Source organism: Falco cherrug, chromosome 8 (genome assembly GCF_023634085.1).
Source record: "Falco cherrug isolate bFalChe1 chromosome 8, bFalChe1.pri, whole genome shotgun sequence".
NCBI lineage: Eukaryota > Metazoa > Chordata > Aves > Falconiformes > Falconidae > Falco > Falco cherrug.
The window spans coordinates 32,092,082-32,115,755 of record NC_073704.1 but is presented as its reverse complement, the minus strand read 5'-3'; the positions used below and the strand labels follow the sequence as shown (position 1 = coordinate 32,115,755).

Here is a 23,674-nt window from a genome sequence, read left to right as displayed (position 1 = left end):
GTTTGTACAGGACAAGGTAGGAAAACGTGGAAAGAAAGAAATGGAAGAATGGTTTTAAAGGAAAAGGATTGAAGAAGCAATCAGGCAATAATTAAGCAAAGTTCTGGGATAAAAATTGCTCTTCCTCTAGGCTAATTTGTATGATGGGAATATAGCAAGATGATTGCATTAATGCAGTTAAGGTCAATTCTTTTAATAGCTTCAAAAGTTAATTTGATTTTTAAATTAAAAAAAGCAGTGAGTACTGTTTTTAAAGGGTAGAGTTTTCAATGTAGCTCTTTGAAAATTAAGCCTCTTTCTGTAGGTATCTTTCCTAATCAGTAAATTTGAAAACTGAAAAGCACCTCATAACTTTATCTGATTTTAAATTAAAATCTCCTTGGGAACCAACTCTTTCCTAGCAGATCCCCATGCTCTGCTCCCGTTTTACATTAATACAACATGTGAAAGGAGTAGTAAATCCATTACTTTAAGGAACTATATCCGTTATTGAAGAAGTTGGAAAAATTCTGCATTTTCACATCTTTTAAACTGTATTTCTTTTAGCAGCAATGAATGAATATAAGATGAGAGTGACTTGGATAAGAAACATAGAATCATTTAGGTTGGCAAGGACCTTTAATGTCATCAAGTCCAACTGTTATCCTAGCACTGCCAAGTCCACCACTAAACCATGTACCTAATAGCCACATCTACACATCTTTTAAATACCTCCAGGTATGGTGACTCAACCACTTCCCTGGTCAGCCTGAACACAGAGGCTTGCTCAAATACACCTTGTCCTACAGGAGGGAGATGAGAAGTGTAAGCTAGTGAGCAAACCAGCATGAATAAGATGCAGCATGTTGTGCTAGCAGTGATGGGGCACCCTGACTTCTGCATATGACCCAGGCCCATGTTTAAGAGTTTCGCCGCTCCTGAGCAAGATGACCCACTGAAGTGCCTTGGCAGAGGGAATCATTAATCTTTGTTACTCTAATACCCACAGTTGTTGCCATAGTGACTCTTAGGTTACTATGAAAACTGAAAACAAATTATACCATTTTACACTTTCAGCAGTTAAGAGTCAGATCTTGATCTCAAACCAGTCAAACCTGGCATAACTCAAAGGGGTTAGATTAACTCTTTGGTAACTCTAGCAGGGTTGCAATAAATTCCAGAGTAATTCCCATGAGATAAACCCCATTTATTCAGCTTTAAATGAGGCCTCATTTCAAAGAGGTGCATAAGCATTACCTAACTTTAAACACATGGATAGAGCCTCCAAAATGTGCTAGGCTTATGCCAGTGAAAGGAAGCCAAACAGTATCAAGTTGCCACTACACGCACTTTATTACTTGCTCTTGAGATACTATGGGCTAACTAAAATTCTGGTGTGATACCAGGAACTCATACAGCACTTCAAAACTTGTGGTTTTATAGTCTCATCACCATTTCCACTCACAAGATTCAAACCTTATCTTTACCTTTTCTATAGCTGCTATTATGAATGTTCAGTAAGGCCTTGCGTATCTGAAACTCCTATTCCAGAAACTCTGCCTTTGCCAGCCATGCTTTTTGTAACCAGGAAGTATACTTAAAAGGTTTCTGTTTCAGATCATGCTTTCATAGGTACCTTACCACCAAAGCTTGTTGTAAATGTTTTGTTGTACTGCACAGCAACAAAATCTTTTCTGTCAAAGCCCTTCAAAATTGTAGAAGCCCAGTTAGTTACACTGGCTGAACTAGAATTTGCAAATACAACACAGAAATCTCTTGGCAGAAGATAATTCATTTTCTTACAACAGAGGAACTAGAAGCTACACATCATATATGCATTTATGAGCAACACAATTCAATGTAGGCATGCTCTCAAGGTACCCACAAACCATCCCCTTCTTGGGTGGTAAAAGGAAAGGGCCTCTAAGCGATAAAGAGTTCACATTTGCCAGGGAGACCACTGAATCTCTGGGTGGAAGAAGTAGCCAGCGTGGGATTATCAACTTCTATCCACTGGAATTACATCTGCTTCTGGACAACACTATTCTGTGCAGGCTGGCATGGCTAGCCCAACCTCTGACCTGCTACCAGTACTTCCAGGAGAACTTGGTGTCAGCAGCAGCACCAGGGAAGACAAGAACAAACACTGAGAATCAGAAGAAAAACAAAACAAAAAATCCCCCAAACTCCACACCAACTCAAGGAGACTTAATAAATCCTAATCCTCTTTAATGAATAAAACGCACACCAAGTCTGATTTAAATTAAAATACAGTTTCTTTGTTGTATTCCAAATAGTTGCTGAAAATAGATTTCTTTTCCCTCCTATCCCTGGCCCTGTCACAGCAGGGTAATGTCAAGTAAAGGTCTAGCTGAGAAAAAATACCAAAATACAAAAGAACTTATCCTCTGGCTTTTCCTGCTATTATTAATGGTTTATAATAGAACCCAAAACAAAACTCAGCTGTTCTCATTGTGGTTTTTAGCTCCTAATAAAAACTGAGCTCGCCTTTTCACTTCTTTATTCATTATAATTTTAAGCTGGTGGCACAGGAATGTATTTTTAAAACCAGTTTTTTGAAGAAGGGGGATCACACCTCCTATTTAAACCAGAAACATCATCTTTGGCTCCCATGAGATTATTTTTAATTTCAGAGACATCTGTATCTCACTCTAAAACTCAGGTCTTGCTCCCACCAACATCCACAGCAAAGTTTCAACTGACTTCAGTAAACATGGATCAAAGACCTCGTGTTTGTAAAGTTAATAGGCAGGGGCTAGTTATGCATCCAGCAGAATCTGAGCCTCCAGACAGACGCCAAACAGTATGTTCTATTTCCCATTTAGCAACTTCTGAACAAGTGTAGTTCGTATGACAGCACGTTGCAAGCTGCACAGATTGATGCACATCAGTGCACTCCTACCATACATAGACAGCTCTGCTAACGCAGTTCAGTAGCAGTGCAAGGGAACAGTGCTCTGTTCACTCTCTCTGGTTAAGCATGTGAAATTATGCAAGAGTTTTAAGAAATAAGCAAAAATCGACAAGGATTTAATATCAAAAGTAGACTGGAATTCAAGTGATTTGCTTCCATGCCCAGCACTGCAGTTCAGCAAATGACTCAATTTCCCTGCCTCCATTCTCATTTCTAAAATGACATTAACCACACTTAAGTCAAAACAAGTAAGGATGACAAAATGTTTGGAGTGAAAGCTGCCTTTTACTTCAAGTTTTTGCAACCTCTAGCAATATGTGGCTCCAAATTTGGTTGAGGATTCTAGGAACTTTTTCCAATACAGGAACATATCATGAATAGTGAACAACACCACGGTAGCTGTACAAAAGCAAGCAAGCAACCCATTGAAAGGCAGGGCTTTAAAATCAGGTGGAAGCTTCTTCAAATTCACTGTGGTATAAATGCCTCATCACTGAACATATAGCTGTAACTCCTGAAATACCATAGCTTGACCTGGCCATGTGGCAATGACTAATTCATCTTCAGGAAATATTACAGCCAGCCAACCAAGTTCTTTCATTCTCAATTCAGCTCAGATGATCAGGCATAAGAGTAACTTTTTTCAAATTGGCTTGGGACCTAATCAGCATATCCCACTATCACCAGCCAAGCAGTCTGAAGTGTGGTTTTGTTGTTGTTGTTGGCTTTATTTGGGTTTTTTTGCTGTTTCTGGGAGGGGGAGGGTGGTGGTGTGGTTTTTTTTTGTTTGTTTGTGTGTTGTTTGTTTTTTGTTGGGTTTTTTTTTTTAAAGAAGAGGTGGAATAGAATGAACAGAGCTACACTCATTAACACAGTCTGAGGACTGGACAAGAAAGATGAATTCTGATACTTCCTCAGTCCCTTCTCAAGGAAGATCTCTCTTAAAATGCTACAATAGATAACCTTCCCTGAAGTCAGTCAAAGTCTGTCACCTCCATTTTGCCTTTCCTTTTTGCCACAACTCTTCCTTGTGGTATGTATGCACGCAACTGTGTCTGGGTCTCTTTCAAAAGCCAAAGAACTAATGCAGCTGCTATTAAGTATGATTTTTTTGAATCACCCCCCCCTCTTCCTCTCTAACTGTAGTTATTCCAAATACCACCACGTAATTAAAGAGGTCTTTTCAAAACAAAAAGCATGCAGTCCCATTTATCCTTGGAGCAAAAAGCAACCTTACAGACCTATCAGTATTTTGCTACATAGTGCAACTAAATTAACAAGGAGAATTAAATGCAGAGCCAATTACAACATTGAAAAAAACTTCCTTTATTCTCTTGTTTACATTAAACCAGAAAAAGAAGTCCCCATGAAATCAGAGTGTAGGTGTTTTTATGAGCTTCCTGGACATTATGTGAAAGTTTCACCTCTGCACAATCTTTCATTTTAACAACAAAAATCTAACCTCTCTAGTTAAAAGCCCCGCTAGTTTACCAAAAGCAGAACATCCATGTTCTGTTCTTTGCAGTGGAGACAGCCTTGAAAAGCACAGCTGATCCTAGTGAACACTTCTGTGTAAATCACACAGCTATACTCTTAGAGTGTCAGAAAAATCCTCAATATGTAAAAATACGTGCATATAGTCTTCTTCAGACTCCTCACTGCTTCTAGCACCCACAGATATCCTACAAGCCCATCTGGAAACAGGACTGTAGGAGTTTGTCCAAACAAGACAGTCCCTGCAGCAGGATCTTGTTCAAGAGCTTCTGCTGTGGAAATCACTACAGAATAACAACTCGCCCTGGCTACCCCCTTCTTAGCAGCTTCTATTGCAAAAGTATGCAAAAAAAGTTGTGAGAAGAGCTCCAGAGTTAACAGCATGACTAAGTGAAGACATCCTAAATATCTCCCATGGCAATGGCCTGAGGACCAACAAGACTGTTCTTAACTTTTCTAGCAGAGTTTCAGAAGTTCATGGTGACTTTCTGATTAAGGCCTCAACTTGCAGTAGCACCGCTCTTCCATTTCCCACCCCCCTCCAAGAGCTTTCACATTACTGCAGACCTATAGACCTCTACAATAGTCAAAAATACTCGTTTGCTCCCAGATATGCCACCCTCCCACGGGCAGCACGGCTGCTTACTTCATGTGATGATGAGGTGTGCACAGTCTCTCACCCAGCTGCTCCAACTTAACTCCTTACTTTTTCACATGCTTATATGGCAAAAATAACCTTGTGTCTGCTTTCTGCAGATGGCTATTATGTACTTGTACAGTTCTTCACATCTATAAATATATTATGATGGTTTAAAACTGACATGCATTTGGAGAAGAATGAGAATATGATGTGTTCTGGCCCCATCCACCCTCTCTCCATGTAAAGAAAAGAGCTGATCCCAGCCTTAGTAATCAGTGAGATGCAGGATTTAGTCATGTCTCTCTCTTGGGAACAGCGCTTTCAATTCAGGTCTCTGGCAGAGTTGGCTGGGTGTGGGCTGGCCATTTTGAGAGCAGTACTTGCCCATTTCCTCCGGGCAGTAGCTGAGGTCATGCAGCCCCAACCTGCTCCTTCACTAAATGTTCTCATCTAGGACGCAGGCTCCCCAAAAGGGAGTGGGAATACACATGCCTTTCTTACCCTGAGAAAGAACTTCTTTCAACGTAACATTGCTTTCCTTTGGTAGAGTTCCCATTCATCAAATGTATCCTCCTTATCTTTCATTTTCTTGATTAAATATTTTACTTGATAAAGTTTGGCAACTGCCTCTCTAAAAACATTCCAAGTAAGAGAACAATAGACAGACAAATGAAGAACTAATGTTTCTTCCTTAATGCCTGGATTGTTACTAACGTTCCCAGAATATTGTTTTTAAGGAAATAAAAAAAAAGAGAAAAAATAATAATCTTCAGGTTAAAACCCCTGTTGTATTCTTTAATTACTGAACTTCTTTTAGAGCAAGTTTCAAAGCTGTGTGTGGGTGGAGAAGCTATAAATAACCACATTTGTGCATGCTCTTTCTGTACAAGACACAGAAAATGTACTCTGCATCAGCACAGAAAGATGCTGCTGTGCTCTGCATGAGGCTTCTCAAAGCTGGCAGGTAGATTATTTCTTTTGCAGTTATGCTACTTGTGCTGCTGTTTGTGAGTCTTTTCTCCAACATAAATCATAGCTGGCACTTAGCTGTAGTGTAATGAATTAGCAGCACAACTAGTCAGATCTATCAGTCTCTTACCAATGATAATGTTCAGAAATACAGAAATATTTTCTTAACTAAAGCATATAGCATTTTGGTTGTTTCTGTCTATAGCAGTTAGAACAGTGATTTTGCTCCTTCTGAGGCTAATATGCTTTCCCTAGGTGTCCATTTCTTTTCCACTGTTTGTTCTTTCAGATCAGTTTTACAGGGTGCAACTGCTGGGTCAGTCAGGGCTGGGGCCAGCTCTAGTCTTAGGTCTGGCTCCCCTCATCCGGGCTATTTGCTTGGACGTAAAGTTTTCTGAAAGAATATCCCAGGTCTCACAGCTCAAGAGGATGGGAGGAACATTGGCCCCAACAAAGTGGGCATCAAAGCAAAGACAACCTGGAAAGCTCTTGACTTTTTTTTCAAGCAAACCTCCCTTTCATTTTCCTTTATGAGAAACATAAAATTATGAAAACAAAAAGTTGTTTCCACCACTTTAGCTTATGCTCTGGATCTCCCAGGAAGAGAAATACTTGAGCACACTCAATATCTGGCCCAGCTTCTTCCTCATGTGTGATGAAGCAGTGGAATCTCTACAGCTCTTCAGCACCAACAGATAAGCAAATATCCTAATCACATTTTATATGCTGAATAACAATGCTCAGACTATGCTGTGACCATGTTTACTAGTTGTTTGGTTTTTTTTTAAATTCTTCAAGTAATTATTTAGCATCTTGTGTTTCCTCTTACCTCTAGTAACCCTCTATTTTCCTTTTCTGGCATTAGACCAACAGAAAAACAGCATTTGTAGATCTGATAGTAAGTAGAGACACCTGCAGGACCCAGCTGATTTAGATTTCTTATTGGGAGCTCCGATTCAGACTTCTAAGGTGTTGACCCCCGAGTTGTTGTTACTAATGACAGCTATCATCACAGCTAATCTTCAAGTTTATGAATACAGCATCACAGTACTGATTTTCCTGTTAGTGAGGTAAAGCATCCTGATTCTATAGAGAAATTTGTGCATCTGGAAGTGTGGCCCTTTGTGGCTTGTGAAGTATTTTCCTTGCATATGTTTGCTTAAGTTTTTTTCTCACTGGGACTGTCGAAAATAAAAAGTCCCCAAGAAATAGAGCAAGTACACAGCAGCGGAAAAAAGGAGTTACGTAAACTCTTTAGAAAACTACGTTATCTGCAAGTATGTAAATAGAGCAATTGGTTTTAACTCTGCCAGTGACAGAGGTGCTTATGGGATTCAAGAGAGGAAACAAAGCAGAACTAATAGAATGTGGAAAAAGATCCAGGAAAAAAAAAGGACTGTTCTTCACAGTTCCAGCCCTAATGTGCTTTATGGCTCCTCTCAGTGCCTCAGTTTCCCTGTCTGTAAAGCAAAAAGAGAAATCCACTGATAGGTAAATGTCAGGCTAAGATAATGTAATCATTACCGCTACCATTAAATGTTCAGCAATAGCTATAAACACTCAGGAAAAAAACACAACAAAACAAACCATGAACAAATTTACTACATGTTTTTTCAGCTCCAGCTGTAACCAGAGCATAACTGGGTTAGTGTAGGCAGAAGTATGATAGTATAATGGTATGTCAGGTAGGTACCTACCTTGGGAAATACACTCATCTACTCAATAGCAAGCTTCTAATTTTAGTGCTCTGGGTCACTGTCTGGAACGGTACTAATCTGAGATTGTTCTCCTAATTTAGATAGTACCATCTACATTTTGATAGTATCAACCCATCTAAACTGTTACTAGTTTAAACAAGAACTTTAAAGGCATTTAACAATTAGAAAGGACTAATAAACCAAAGATGAGCTTTACAACAGAGTAGTCTTTAACGCAAACACTATGCTCCAGGCCCCCATCTAGGCGCTCCCTACTGTGCTTGAGTTGTCTGCTTCACCACAGAGAAAACTGCTGATTGACCAGGATATTAAATAAAGTGCTGCTTTAAGGTTACCGTTGGGAGCAGATGATTTAATCATCTTGGTTTAACAAGGCTTACAGTCACAGCACACAGCAAAGACAAGTTTAGCAAGAGAACAAATCCCAACTGGGACAAATGGGTCTCAGTACATAGTCTTATCCCAGTAACAGAAAAACTCACCAGGATGGCACAGCGCCGCAGTAGTCTTAAACACCCCTCCCAGGGTCACAGCCCTCTGGGGCTGAGCGTCATGCCATCATCTAGGAAAACAGAACCTTTGGCCACGGGGCTCTGACCTGATGTCAGGCTAGAGGTTAAATATGAAAGTGCAAACCATGTGGGGAAGAAGTAGAACAAGCATGAAAGGAACAAGCATGAAAGAAGTACCCTGAATGTCAGAAGTGGCTATTCTCCATTAGGGACTTTCCTGGGATCTCTTATTTGTCTTTTAAATAAACCACTTCATCTCACAGTTTAAGATACTCTTATGTGTCAGGCTGTGTGCAGGGAGAAAGGAATACAGCACAAGGCTGTTGGACATTTTAGCAGGGCTCCTCTGCCACTGGGTGCACCCCAGGGATTCAAACCTGCACCACAGCATTTCTCCCACCATAGGGCCACCTCAGCATCTCATCTGCTTGCACTGCCTGTCTGTCAATCACTGCTCAGGCAAACCAGCTGCGCTTGACACACGGTATCCCCGGGCAGAGAAGTCACAGCTCAGTACTGCAAGTAAGTGGGGAAAGGGCTAAGTTACTGTGGTACATGAGAAGCTTTGCATGTAGCATACAGACCGCATGCTGGGCTAGGCACTCAGCATGCAAGACACAGCAGAGCTGAAATAAAAAGCCCAGGATGTCTGCATCACTGTGTAATCCACCCATAACTGTATGGCTGATTTCTTTTACATGTTACAGCAGAAATGGATCCTGTGAGGGTTTTGAAGGGTGAAAGGCTAATGACCTTACCGATTCACCAAATGAGGCTACAGATAACGGGACTGAGAAGCTATTTGTGGGAAGGCAAACAAATGGATGTTGAGCCCTGAGTCCTCTGGCAGACTGGTATTGCACTCATAAACTCGAATAGGTTGCAAATAGGTGCAAATAGGGCAAGACTTATGAAAAGCCCTTTCAGCAAGAAACAACCTTGAGCCGTTCAAGGGAGAAGAGGAGCCACCTAGAACTCCAGGAGTGAGAATCATGGGCAGGAGGAGGGGTAGAAGTGCTTGAGGGCTTCCCCTAATAGCACCTTTTAAATGAAAAAAATGAAAGTTTTTGGTGAAAACCTGCTTGCTTTCTTATGTTTTTCTCCTAGCTTGGTGACTCCCAGAATATGGCATCCTCATCCTGAAATTCCTTCTCTTCTGGTTTCCTGACACCTCATGCATTTTGAAAACCTGAGAAGGTAAGGAAGCAGAAACAATACTCCAAAACACATTTTGATTGTTTAAAGTTACTTTTTTCTGGAGGGAGAGGGAAATTAAAAAAAAAAAAAAGTTTCATTTTGTGGTTCCCCTCCCCCCCCAACTTTTCCTCCTTATTTGGGAAGGGAACTGTCTCAAGGTCAGAATGTTTTGTATGTTACTAAAGCCAAAAATAAAAGTAATTTTCTCCATCCTTCAACACGTCCCATTCAAAAAAGTCCAAAAGGCAGGAAAGAAACAAGTAAAGGACTATCAAAACAAAGGGAGGAGAAAGGTAAAAGAGCAATGGACAGGCCTGGAATATTTTCTTTTGCATGCTTTCACATTTAAAAGACATTATTGCTGAAAGGGAACTATAGTGTAACATAAAAGAAAGTTTATAGCTGTAACAGTATAGAGGAGTTTGAGCCAACCAGCTCTGTCTAAATGTGCCTGAAGGGTCACTCCAGCCTAGGCAATAGCTTCCAGAACTACAATCCAAAGATTACAACTTTAAAAAACAAGCAAGAAACTTTGTGTGAGAGTTCCCTATGAGGAATATGAAACAAAAGAAGTTGCTGAAAAGTCTCCCGTAAGCTACAACACTGTGTTTAGCCCTAAATAGTGCACAATGTCTCTTCTAAGGACAGAAATACCAGAACCCTTCAGTTGAGTTGGTTAGGTAGGGCAGCTACCAAAACAAGGCACAGCCAACAGGAGATGCTAACAGAGCAAATAGCTGCTGCAGAGCGCAGCTATATGGAACACACCAAGTAAAAGTAGTTTGTGGCCCGGAGTAAGGTAGAGCTGCTAGGAGGAGCAAGAGCTAGTGGGAATGACTAGCACGGAGAGGAGCAGCTAGCAGAAACTGGTCATGGTGCCAGATCAGCTCAGTCTAAACTGGGCCCTGCTACCAAGCAAGACACCATAATCTCAAACCATAGATGCAGTTCATTACCAGAGGGGGGAAGTAACCAGCGGGCTGAGCAGCAGCTCCGTGGAGGGAAACACAGCGCAATTGTTATGGTTATACTTTGGGAACTAGCTATCATTACCTTCTTTGTTGTCTGGCTAGTTTTGTTCTCACTTCAATGAAAACACCTTTTGTGGGCCATCAGTCAAAAGCAATATGAAAGAGGACTGATCATTCTGAGTGACAGGCAGGATCATGAAAAAGCTGGGAGGCCACGTGAGGAGATAATTGGAAGGAAAGATCAAGGGAAACAAATTGAGTAGAGAAGAATGACTATTTTGGACTCCTAAACCAATGCCTAAAATAGCATACTTATTTCTTAGCATAACAGACCCTTATTTAATTTTTAGATAGTCCCAATAAATCCTGTAAGACCTTTTCATAAAGGGTAAAACTGGAGTAGCAATGACTTTGAGGGTGTAGAGCAGGGATTTGTGAGACAGACTTCCTGACATGAAGAATTCTGGTCATGAAGGTTTCAGTGACCTTTGGCAAGTCACTCAACATCAACCTTTTAGAAAACCCATAATCCTGAGATGAAAGAAACCACAATAAGCAAGAAGTACTACTGTTATTGTTAGTTCTTAAAGTAACAGGGGAGAGCCTTCTGGCATTCCAGCCTACGCTTATTCAAAAACCTTATTTTTCTCCATGCCCTTGGTAACAATTACTCATTCTAGCAATTGCTTTCAAAAAATATACATATTTTTGGAAAAAAACCCTCTATTTCTCTTCCTTCACCACTATTTTTGTAGGGCTAATCAGTAACAGACAAGCCTGATTCTTTCTCCTCCTTTGTCATGACAATGAGAGCCAATGATGCCTTTCAGAAACAATAAACTACACATCGTATTTTCAGGGATGCTGACATGCAAATAATCCTGGGATACAAATAGACAATGAGGATACGATACATAAGGATGATGATTCTGCTTAGAGTGTAACAGCAGATTTTAGCAGTTTGCTTAGGACTGACTTCCTTGCGGTTTGCAGTTTTTCTGGATCAAAATGCACTGAGTGGCCTGGCATAATGCTTAGAGGTGCTCTGCACCACACAGAATCGGGCTCATGCATCCTAATACATCTCACCCAACATTGGATAATAAACCAAAGGTCTTGTCTGAAGAGGATACCTTATTATTATTTCCCCAACAGCCAACAGTTAGAGAGGGAAGTACGCAGGGTGCAATTCAGATCTTAGACAGACCGAGTCATTCTCTGAAGATGTCAGTGTCTCTCCATTGACTATAAAAGGAAACTGCATTAGGCTCCTGATTTGGATGATTCAGTTATTGTCCTAAAGACAGGCAGGATAAATCCAGACCATGGATATTTGCATCTGCCTACAGAGATCTAATTGCATCTTTATATGACCACCTCCATTTCTTCATACTACAGATTATGTCCTCCTCATCCGCTATGAGGTAGATCCAAAACCTCAGTGAGTCAGCAGCATTTCAGAGGGTTTTCAGAAAGCCGCCTTAGAGGTTCCTAAGCTCTCAGTAACAATCCAAACATTTGCAGTTCAGGAAATAGCAAAACAGACCATCTGAAAGGACTAAGTCTTGAAGGACAGGCAGAGCTCTAAACAAGAAAAACACTTTTTTGGGGGCACAAAGGATTTTATTTTTTTTCAGTTCCTCTTTTCACTTCAGTAGGTTCGGAGATCAAGCTGGCTGGATCAGATTTCTTCAGATCCTATTTCCCAAGACAGCTGTGGAGCTCATCAAAGTGTTCTCACACTGCTTGCACATCAATGCTAAGTAAACTTCAGTTGGTAACTGAAGCTGGCCCTGAAGTTTGATATCCCTAGCACTACTGCTCTGTGTGTAAATTAAAAAGTAATCATTATTATTTTTTTTAATCAGTGACTCTTTAAAAAAAGCACAAAGAACAATTGTCTGCTTGGCTTAATAACTATATAGAGGAAGAAAGACAAGTTGTTTCCAGATAATTTCAAGTCACACTTTAAATCAAATTAAGAAGAAGATAGAGTACTATTAATCAGAAATCTTTAAGGAATTTCCACAACAAATATAATTAAATTAAAATGCAATAATTTAAACCTATAGTTCTTTGTGAAGAGTTTTGGCACAAAAAATACAAGATAATACTGATCTACATTTAAAGAGCATTGTCAGAACAGAGCTCTCTCTCTCTCTCTCACATGAATTTGAAGTATTTAAAGCAATTAAATTCTTAGGCTGATAGCCCGAGACATCTCGGAGGTGTTCTTATACCACACACTGATCAATGGTTACAGATTGCAAATGTGACTACCTGGACAAAACCAGAGAGCCTAGCCTCTATACCAACAGCCATTGTCTGAACATGCTCAAATATCAAAGTGCCATGTATTTGAACTCCTCACTTGGGAAGCTTTGCTGTGGCCCTTTGAAGGGCAGATATCTATGCCAGAGGCACTGGTAAAGAGGAAAAATGCATGCCATTTCTTTCAGCTGTGTTCTTTTTCCAAGAACACTGTTCTGTCTGGGTTGGACAACCCTGAGTGCACTGTCCACAAACTCTCCATGTCTTTGCAAACTAAAGGAATCAGAGAAGTATCTGTATGAAATCACCAGAAGCTGAAGAAATATGTGGATGATATTCTCCTTCCTAGCACGGCTGCCTTGTGCAGCAAATCCAACACAGTCTGATCATTGAGTACTAAGGGTTGTTTGGCTGTGCAGAGCACTCCAATTCTACCACTCCCTCTGCTGCCACCAGAGCTTAGAAATACCTATATAGCTAGTAGAAATGATCTGAAACTCCCGCGTAACCCCATGCCACTGTGGGTTCAAATTAAGGAAGACAGTCCTTTTTTTAACAGTTCAAAATAAGCCACTAAGTCGCTCAGTAACCCTTGTGTTATTTAAATTGTCATGTCATTATTAATTCATTTCATAATATCTGCAGGGCACTAATTAGCACAAATATATGACCACTTCACTTTCAAATCACTGTCAGTGTTGGTTACTTGTTAGTCCTCTTCAGAAGATAAGTGAGACCACAGATTTCTTCATTGCCTAGACTTGCACTCACACTGCCTGAAAACATGCCAGTTCCTTTGGCAGAAACAAAAGGAATGGAATGAAAATTGCTCTAAAGAAGCAATTGCTGAGATATTTTATTGCATGGTCTGTGACAAAGAGTAGACGGAAACAAACAAAATATCCTTTTACTACAAATGTACCACCCTTTACTGCATAAATAATAAAGTAGACAAGTACTAAATAAGAGGCTGTTAAAGATATAACATGGGTTTGGAAACACCCGCATATCTTACTTAGTCCTTATGTAGGTAAAAGTTGTGTGGCAATCTATCAGAACTGTGTGGTAAGAAATTTATATCAGATAATAAACCAGGTGTGGGCACTCTGGCCTCAACAATTGCTGGAAGGACAGGGTTAGTGGAAACAGAGGTATTTATCTCTTAGTCATGGATAACAAAAGGTTGTTTTCTCTCGTTACATCCCATTGGGAGAAGGTTGCCAAGTAGTCTTACCAGTATTGACTCCTGAGTTCCTTTTTCATGAATATTTTTGGACAATACAATCATAGTTAGAAACTTTACTCACTATCAAGTAACACTTTAACCTTGTGGCTGGTAAGGTCCCATATACCTTCTAAGCTGAGAGAAAGTACAGCAGGAATACTTTGAAGATGTAAACGTATAAGTGATGAATATTAAGTGCATCTCATTACCTGATAAATTTAGCAAAGGGGCTGTGAAAATTCTCTAGGAGGCTTTGAATTGTAATTTTTTAACATCAGTGGTAGCTATTTACAGGTTAAATCTGCTGAGATGGCATACAGAACGTGATGTATTTCTGTAGGGTGCTTTGGCTGAAGTCATATGGTAGTAAATATAAGCTTGAATTGATTCTAATGTTCTTTTTTCTTAGGAAATGTTTAAAAATAAATCTTGTTTTACAAGACCCAGTGAAGGTATTGTTGTAAACAAAGCATAAAAGGAGATATATAGCCTGATTTCTTCTGTCTTTGAAACAACGACAAGTTGGAAAATTACAGAATGTTGGAGAACTTTTCATTGCCTTGAAGTGATCAAAACAACTGAGTGCATGCATCATGCAGGGGGGGATGTATCCTAATCCTCTAAAATCATGTGTGAGTGCTAAATGAATCAGGAACTGCCTCAAATATCCCAGCATTCTTCTGCAAATGGACTATGTAGATCACATGCATCACATGAAGTGTTCAGCATTCTCAGATAGAGTATGGAGACAGATAGATGTTGGAGGGACATTTTTCCATACAAATGATGCCCTCATCTGTTTTCTTGGCTAGTAAAAGCTGGACACATTACAAGTTAAAGTGCTTGGTTATGAAGAGAGACAGCCTTTCCTCTGCAATACTTTGCAGTCTCCCACAACAATGGCAGCTCGTAAATGTAGTAATATCAGTATAGCTGCACAGCCTTTTTATCCATCACCAGAGGCAGATAACCACACAAGGAAACCAAAGCTATGTCCATTGATGTATCTGGGAATGAAGCCAACAGAATGCAGATCCACAAATTTAGAGAAACCCAGGTGAGCCAAACCTGATATAGCTTGACCTTTTCAATAACAAGATGATTTGACACCACTACAGCTGGTCTAGCAACAGTCCCAGTTTCCTTAGTACGTGCCTACCCTCTTGCCGGTAAGCCTTTCTTAGTGTCATCTTGCTGTTTACCACTGGTCTTCATCTGGCATGGTGGACCTGTTCCATTTTGTCATGCAGAGCCACCACAGCTAACTCGAGGCTGTGCACATAGCCAAGGAACTCCACCAGCATACACAGAACCTTTACATCCACCTATTTTCCAGGTCTTCCATTACAGGCACCCATCACAACCAAAGTGAAGCAAGAAGGAAGCAGCACCAACAGTGACCTTGAAAGAATCATGTGGATCTGTGGAAAGAAAGGCTGCCTGTATCAGGCTAAGCATTGGTATGTATGTATGGAAATGATGGAAAGACTGAGAATTTCCATGAGAAGGAATGAAGCCTGAAGAATAAGAGTACCAGTTTGACTGTTCTGCCACAAAAGAGCTTTAAAATACCAAGTTCAAGGCTTGCACAGACCACTTCAATAATGCATCTGATGGATCTCTGTTTTCATTTTATTTTAATAGGTATGCTTCAGGCTTTACAGCTTCACTTCAATGAGTTTATGAAGTGACAGAATTCAGACAAAATTCTTGCCCATATGAAACAAAGGGTATGGAGGAGGCAATGGGGTTAAGATGAGCACTTTAAACTTACTTCAGCTATTTCTAAGGCTGCTTGGTAACATCTGCTCATGGTACAGTCCTTATGCTACCCTTGCTGTTTTAGAGTGTTGCTGTTCACAGGGGCAAAGGGAACATATTAAAATGGAGAGATGCACGCAGAGTCAGACAGGGTAAATCAGGATGTAACAGTGGAAAGCAGTAGAAACTGGAGACAACATGAGAACAACCTCAAATCTCAGCAGAAATGGAAATGGTATTAATTTGCTGGAGAACAGTCTGCAGAAGGGGAAGACCCAGAGCAGAGATCAGCAAAAAGGAAAAGCTACCAAAAATGGGCTGAAGCATCTGCAGCAATTACAGAATATTAGTATGAATGTCAACGGGATTTTTTTCCTCCCTTGCAGGACAGAATCTCAGCACCTCCTCCCACAGCTGTGTTCTAAAAGGATCAAACAGCACAGCTCTTCCCTATCTAAAATGATAGGGAACTTCTAAAAAACCTGAAGCAATGAAGTATTTTACACGCTCTGCAACCCAACATTTTTTATAATGATCCTAAATACTCTTGGTGGTAAAAGAGTTCCTTGTCAATTCCTGCCTGTGTAGAGCCTCAGAACAGCTCACAAATTGTCTTAACTGCCATCCCTTTTGTGTGAATGGTACTCCATTTCCTGTGAAGGCTGCAAATGCATTTTCATGCCAATTATTCTCTTTCCTTCTTTAAAATGCTATATATTTGTAACTCATTGCCCTTAACACACCATTATTTACCTTGGTTCACATGTGCAAATTGATGTAATTGTATTAATACGTAGATGTAATAGCAAATAATCTTGTAAAATGTCTGATGGTCTGAGGTAGTGACTACTTCTAATGATATTTTATAACATAACATTTCTTACATTAATATTGTAACTTGGCAAGCCATAGTGTTTAATTTTTTTTTTTCCTACAGTACAACCTCTATTTTGGTTATGACACAACTATAAGGATGTCTGACTTTCTATCTCAGAATAAAAATTACTTTACTTCTTTAAATCCATTATTTTCAGTGCTTTCAGGGTTTGTGAAGTTCAAACTGAAACCCAGCTAGAATCAAAAGGATTTCTGTGACAGTGTGAAACTATCTGAGAACACAGCCCTGACCTGACAGTAATGTATACAGCATGTAGTCTAGCCTTGCAAATGGTGCAGAATACACCAGGAATGTGATGAACAAGCCCTGTTTTAACACAGCTTACCCTTAAATCCCGTCCAAAAGGCAGACACTTGGCCTGCATAAAGCCTTCATCCAGCTAACCAGTTTTGCAAAGACCTCTCTATGAAAGCTTGATATTGTGTGCCTAAATACTTGATCCCTCTGGCAAGATTAACTAAAGCAGTTAGGTCAGGAATTATTGATCTCTCAGGATTCATAAGAGGCTCTTCATGGAGATGTGTCTTTACCAAAAGCTGTTAATGCCATTAATGGCAGACTGAGAGGATGCAAAATAATCCTGGAGTCTGTATTAAGAACGTGCAACACAACAAAACCTGTCCTGATTCACATCTGCTTTTACGACAAAATTGATACAGACAGCTGACATGAAGAGAAAGGTATAGATGAACATGTGAGGGAGTGTAAGTTCTGACATGGAGATCATCTTTCACCAGAATTTTTACTGCACTGTCCAACAGCTGGAAAAGGTGAGCCACAGGATGTCCTGATAGGGAAAACTGCATCTGTGAGAGGATGCTTAATTTTGAGCTGGGTGGAAAGGGAAGAGGAACACCTTCCTTAGAGAAACTACACTGTATCATTACTTTTCTAGAAGACCGTGAAGTCTAGTAAACTTGGGGCTCTCCTGTCAGGAGTTGTTCTCCTGCATCTTTTCTTTTTAGACTTGAACCATGAAGAACTCAGTTAAAGGTTACTACATTTTGACAAGGCAACAAATTATTATAGGTAAATGTTACTTACGATTAGTGACAACATACAGGTAGACAGCTTCACCTGCCAACTGATGGACATTTAACAAAATAAGCATAATAGGAATTGCATGACAGATATACAGGAGGTGATTATTTAAAAAAAAAAACAACCCATCAACATACTCAGATATCTTCCACCTCCTCATGGAATCTACACTTCATATTTCTGTTTAGCTGATAATTTCAATTATGAGTTACAAAGCATTTATCTTGAATAGTACAGATGTTTATTGAAGAGAATGATTCATCTCTTCCTCTCTACTTTCTAAGTAGGACAAAGAGATGCCTCCAGTAAGTGTATGCTGGGATAGAAACATGTCTGTCATTAAGTTGTTGCTTCCCAGATAATAATTACCCATTAAGAGAAAAATTTGGAAAGAGTGCTGCCAACAAACAGAACTCACACAGAGTAACGTTCTCTAAAGTGATTGTACTCCAGTGACTCTTACTGCTTGCTTCTTTTCACCAAAAGTCACAGTATGTACAAAAGACCTGTTCCTTTTGAAAACCAGTGACACAGCCTCGTTGCCTTGTATATGTGGGAAGTGAAAGTCTGAATGGTTTTCATGAATGAACCTCATAAGCACTTCCACTGATTTCAGAAGATGTAAGAGAGAAAGTTTGGGGCTGGAAGAATTGAACAAAAATGTAAATCACCCTACAGGACGAAGAACACCTAAGATAATATGAATTCTCATTGACATATTTGACATATACCACAATTGGAAGAAGCATAATACCATCAGAATTTACAACCCTTGATTTTTGAGATTTTAACTCAAAAATCATATTAACTTTATATAGTTTGCAGAGAGTGTTCTAACTGAATTCCAAGTACATGTGCTATTTAATATATAGCTTATGAATTTCATTACCATGCAGTATGTTTACTGACACACAACAAAAGTGAAGTTGCTTATATTAAGCATCTGTTACATTCAGATCCAGTATATGACATGAATATCTGTGTAGCTTTATAGGAAAAAGAGCAGGTAGAAATTCTGACAATTTTTTCAAGACTGCCAAAAAAATTGTCATATGTATTTGCAAAGTATATCTACAACTGCAGTTCTGCCTGTGCTGGTGCACTTCAACTACGGCACTAACAGGACCACAAATCTGCATGTTGAATCAAAGCTGCCCATCTCCTGCCCTTGCTGGCTCATGTCTATTTTGCATGTGACAGCTTTGTTGCTCTGTCTCCACCTCATTTTTCACTTGGAGGAAGGCAATGGCATAAAGAACCCCAGGGACATTAGAATGCTCCATAAACATGATTAGAGCATTCAGCCTCTTCATTTAAAGCAAGTACCATATTGCTACCAACATCTGCTTCAGGCTGTAATGGGGCCCTTAAACAAACCACAGCATCCTAAACGAGCAGAGCCCTGTAACATCTGTTGATGTGTTTGCATATTTGGCAGCTACAAACATGGCAACTCATACTTACTGTCAGTTATGCTGTTGTGCTGGTATTCAAATGAATTCCTCTGGGAGAGAAAAGTTATTCACCTGGAGGCTAAGTTCTCAGAGGTGAGCCTGTACTGTATAAACTATATTTTCGTGAGGTGGGCTCTGCACATTGGGGTGTGCAATTCCTTTGAGTCAGCTAACTCATAACACAGGTACGTGGACTCCGTAAGTGGTAATAACGCAAAGGTCATCTCACACCATGGCTAAAGGTCTGTATCTGTATTGCTTTAACATATGAAGGTGAAATACATAACGGTTCAATTGTTTCTTACAGTTGAAATTTTTTTTCCTATTAAACATCACTTTCACAAGAACAGTAGATCTATATATCTACAGCTAAACTGCTCACTTGTGAAAAATCAGCCACTGAAAATAGTGCCACATTCTTGTGGGGAATGGACTCATCAGTAATCAGTGGACTGATTGATGATTTCCAACATGAAACCAAGAGATACTTGAAGATGCATTATGATATTAGCATATTTCTAGCATAGATAGAGCTACGTGTGAAATCTTGGTCATGGCAATATAGTCTAGATGAGTCACCAAACCATCTTTATATCTAAAAAGTAAGGGCCACTCTTTATCTCCTTTAGTAATGATATTACCTGTTGAACATCCTGCTGGAAAACACATAGCTGCAGCCTTTGATGTAGCCGGACCTTTCTGTGTTGCCAGATGCTCTCTAGGCGCCTCTGGTGATGCAGGACTTCATGTACCACATCCAACACCTGGTGAACAGCCTTGGAGTAGTTTGCAGTAGCAGTGAGAGATTCAGAATTCCCAGGGCTCAAGGGACGCTGTAGGACATCCAGCAAAGCTTTTCCATCCTGGCTCACCTGAGTGAAGAAATAGGTCTCCTTCACTGCACTGATACTTAAACATCCAATAGCTGGCAGAGAACAGGCTAGCTGATTCTTTTTCCCCTGTGTTTTCCTTATTTTAGTAAAAAGGGAAGAAATACCTCCTAACAGCTCTTTCTGACTTGTACTTACACATTCAGCAGTTGCCTTTGCTTCCTTGTGAGCCTGTTGTGTCACTCAGCAGGAGCACTGCTGGAACTGTGTACATAGAGACAGAGATCCCAAGACTATATTACACTGTGACACTTGGGCACTGAAAATTCTTAACATATACTAGTTGATGACAGGTGGCATTTGCAATAGCAGGCCTATTTTTGTGAGGAGGTGGCATTTTAAGAAAACCACAGATGGCAGAGTCATTCATATTCCGTATGATAAGGAAGCGTCCTTTCTTCATAGGATTACCAAGTACGTATATACATTGAGAAGTGTGACATTCTGATTCTGTATTTCATTCAGTGGCAAGGAAAAATAAATTAGTTTACAACAGTGATTCTTTTCCTCCCCAGGAACAGCTCAGAGGGACCTACAGTCTCCATTTTCAATGGGCTACAAAGTTCGCTGGCAAATGCAAAGCCCTCTGCACATGTATAAACTTTTTTGAGCACACTAAAACACATTTGCAGATGAAAAGGCATGTGGGCATTAAAAAAAAACCCAGAATGCCGTATTTTTTAATGCCAGATTTTTCCCTAGAACATTCTTGAAGCATTTTCATATTGCAGAGGCAAAATGAAAAATGGAACCATAAAACCCAAACTGTTATTAAAAAGTGTGTGCATGCACTGGTTCTCTAATAATGACTTTTTGAAATATTTTTCAGTTGCAAATTGCAAAGTTAAAATATTTTGTTCAACAGAAATGGTAAATGAGGACACTATCAGAATCCCTCTCCTCTTCCCAGCCCACTTTTCTCTTTTCCCTCTGAAACAAACTGCAGTAGAGATGACAAGATTTTCTGAAAAGTGTTTTTAGTTCTGTGCAATCACAATCACCAATCTTGCCAGAGAACGGCTTGATAAATGTTTTTCATCCATCTTCAATTTTGAACATTATCAGTCAAAGTAAAACATGTTTCATAGATTTCCAAGTTTCATTTATTTCTTTATTATAAGTTGCTTATTCATATGTAGCAAATATCCTTTAATACCCAAACCTGTGCCTTTTGGCAAGCCATGCTACGTCCCAGTCTGCTGTAGCAGCATATATCTGGTGCATTTTCAGAGAAATCAAGACAGCCTTTGAGACTTATACTGGCAAAAGTGGGAGAAAAAATCTCATCATATTTATGACTGTTAGTTGGGTTTAGGCAGATCCCTGGAGATTTTTTTAAATATTATGGGCAATTTGGAATTACATCATGAAATAACTGGAGAGTCCATAGGGAGTGGCTTTCCATACTCAAATTCCGTTGCTTCTGAAGACCAGCTGGAACAATTTGCACATGCTGGAGCCTTCTGAGATCACAGAGGGAACAATTGTACTCGCCAACAGCAGTGGATAGTGGCAGTATGAAGGAGGATTTTAGGAGGAAACACTGAGGCACAAGTGTTACCTTGGCAACATTATGGAGGTGGCAGTAGCAACTAGGCAGAAAGAAACAGTTTCTAGACAGGGAAGGAGACAAGACATACTACGTCCTGTTTTATCTGTGGGAAGATAATCAGCAACAATTAAATCACAGGGAACAAGAAACCAAGGCTATGCACACACTTGGGAGCAGCTTATTGTACCAGAAACTCTTTGCACTGGCTAACTTCAGTGTGTGAATTCACTATGTGCCTGTTACTGGCCTGTGGGCTTACAGTCAGTCTGAATCTGTCCCTGGGTGGTGTTACAATTCTTTTGGTACAGTCCCTGCTGATTTACACTGATAAAAATCACAGCGAAGTCAGAAATAACAATAAAGGTTCAAAAGTCTACCAGTAAGAGATATGTGATTGCACAAACAATTAGTTGACATGCTTTACTCAGGACAACTTTCCTGGAGACTTTGTGCTGTAATACAGACCTATTGATACCTATACCATCTCCCAAGGGCAAGCCCCACAGGTCATTTCTTTGCCTCCCAGAGGTATAATTTTGCAATTCTTCCATTTTGAGGGGTCAGATCCTTGGGTGAAATATTCTGTATACTAATTACGACTGATCAAAACACTGGACTAAATTCAGTCATCTTACAAAAAAGTGCTCTTCCAGAGCTGACTAGTGGGTGAATACAGCCAACAAGGTCTTTACAATAAAAAGTCTCAGTGGTAGAAGCAATGCAGAACAAAAAGGCTGTTTCAAAGGCAACAGCTTATGTGACCCTGCTTCATTCGAAGCTGAGACAGGGCAATGTTCTCCCAGATTTGTGTAAGGGAAAGAGTGAGTATACCTCTGCACCCCCTCTTACTCATTTTTCTTCTATAGGATTTAGGCTTTTATCTATTGCATGATAAGAAACTTTTTAAGTCATAGAACAGGAACAAATTTTCTGAAAGTATTATTGTTGTGAATATTACTGCATTCCCAATCAACGAGCACAGAAGGTTTGTGCTGTCAGAGTTCACCATTGAACAGATTTCAGAAAGGAAGCGCTTCACAAATGGAGAAGCTACCTACTGTGCTCTTTCAGCCATTTCCATGTTCTCCTTATAATTGCAAAAATAAATCTCCCAATCTCTTTCCACGTGAATTGTGAATTTTTTGAAATTTTCAAGGACTGTGCAAGGAGACAAGCATCAACAACCCATCTTAGTTGCATCCCTTCTCTTACGTCTCACTCACAATGTGTATTTAAGAAGTATTGCAAAAGTCTTAAACTGAATGGACCTGTGCCCAGCATGACTTGCAGCGTAAGTGTCAGTGCTGCATTTGTCAAAGCAAATTTGACCATTTCTCACTTATTTTGAAAAGTAAAGAATTGCTGCTAGACTCTCTGGGAAGGTTTAACTCACCATCTGACACAACACACATATACACTCCTGTCATATGGTGACATTTCTGCATTTTGGTTTTGTGGTAGAAGGACCAGGATGGGCAGTATGGAAATGCTTCTGTAAGAAGTTATGTGAACTTTGGTGAACCAAAAAAATAAGTTTTTGTTGCACTAGTGGAATAATCTCCATGGATGCTGTATATATAGCTAGGGAATAAGTTAAAATCTGTTGATATCCTAAATAGTGTGCCAGAAAGACCTCCAGAGCCTTGCAAGTGACCAGACTAATGGTGACATCTGTGAAACAGCTACAATTTGCAGTAGGAAAAAATTTAGTCTTTAGAGCAAATATTTCATGTCTCTAGCATCAGACAGTCCTACCACCAAGCAGGCTCAAGACTGACTGGAGAAAACCTTTCTCTCTCTATCCCTCTCCCTCCTTATCTTACCAATCAGTACAGTCCTCAGTAGGGCTGTCCCAAGTTTGTCTCCTGCTGCTCATCCACTAGAAACACTGATGAAGCAACATAAACCCACCCTGGCTACAGATATCTAGAGGAATTCTTTTTGCAAGAGGGGAATCTGCCAAAGGCATACATCTCAAGCGTATCTTCTCTCTCCAGCACCGCTCTACCCAAAGTAAAAGCAAGAGCACCACTTGATTCTCAGAAGACAGAAAACCTGCTCTGCCAGCAGCTTGGCTTACCACAGGAGAGGACTGCTTAGCTGTGGGCTGCATATCAGGCCCATGATCTCTGCCTCTGTTATTTCTGAACTTCACTCAAGTGCAGTA

General features: G+C 40.0%; 1 protein-coding gene across 8 annotated transcripts in view; it reads right to left on the bottom strand.

Annotated features, from left to right (window-relative positions):
- Positions 1-23,674, bottom strand: part of KALRN (kalirin RhoGEF kinase) — a 528,324-nt gene that overhangs the window by 251,215 nt on the left and 253,435 nt on the right. For all 8 annotated transcript variants that reach the window (XR_008733430.1, XR_008733429.1, XM_055717657.1 and 5 more), the window contains exon 9: positions 19,707-19,937. Coding sequence is in view for 6 of the 8 variants with exons in the window: in XM_055717657.1 (XP_055573632.1) it covers positions 19,707-19,937 (231 nt within the window). In the remaining 2 variants the exon portion in view is untranslated. The remainder of the gene's footprint in view (positions 1-19,706; positions 19,938-23,674) is intronic.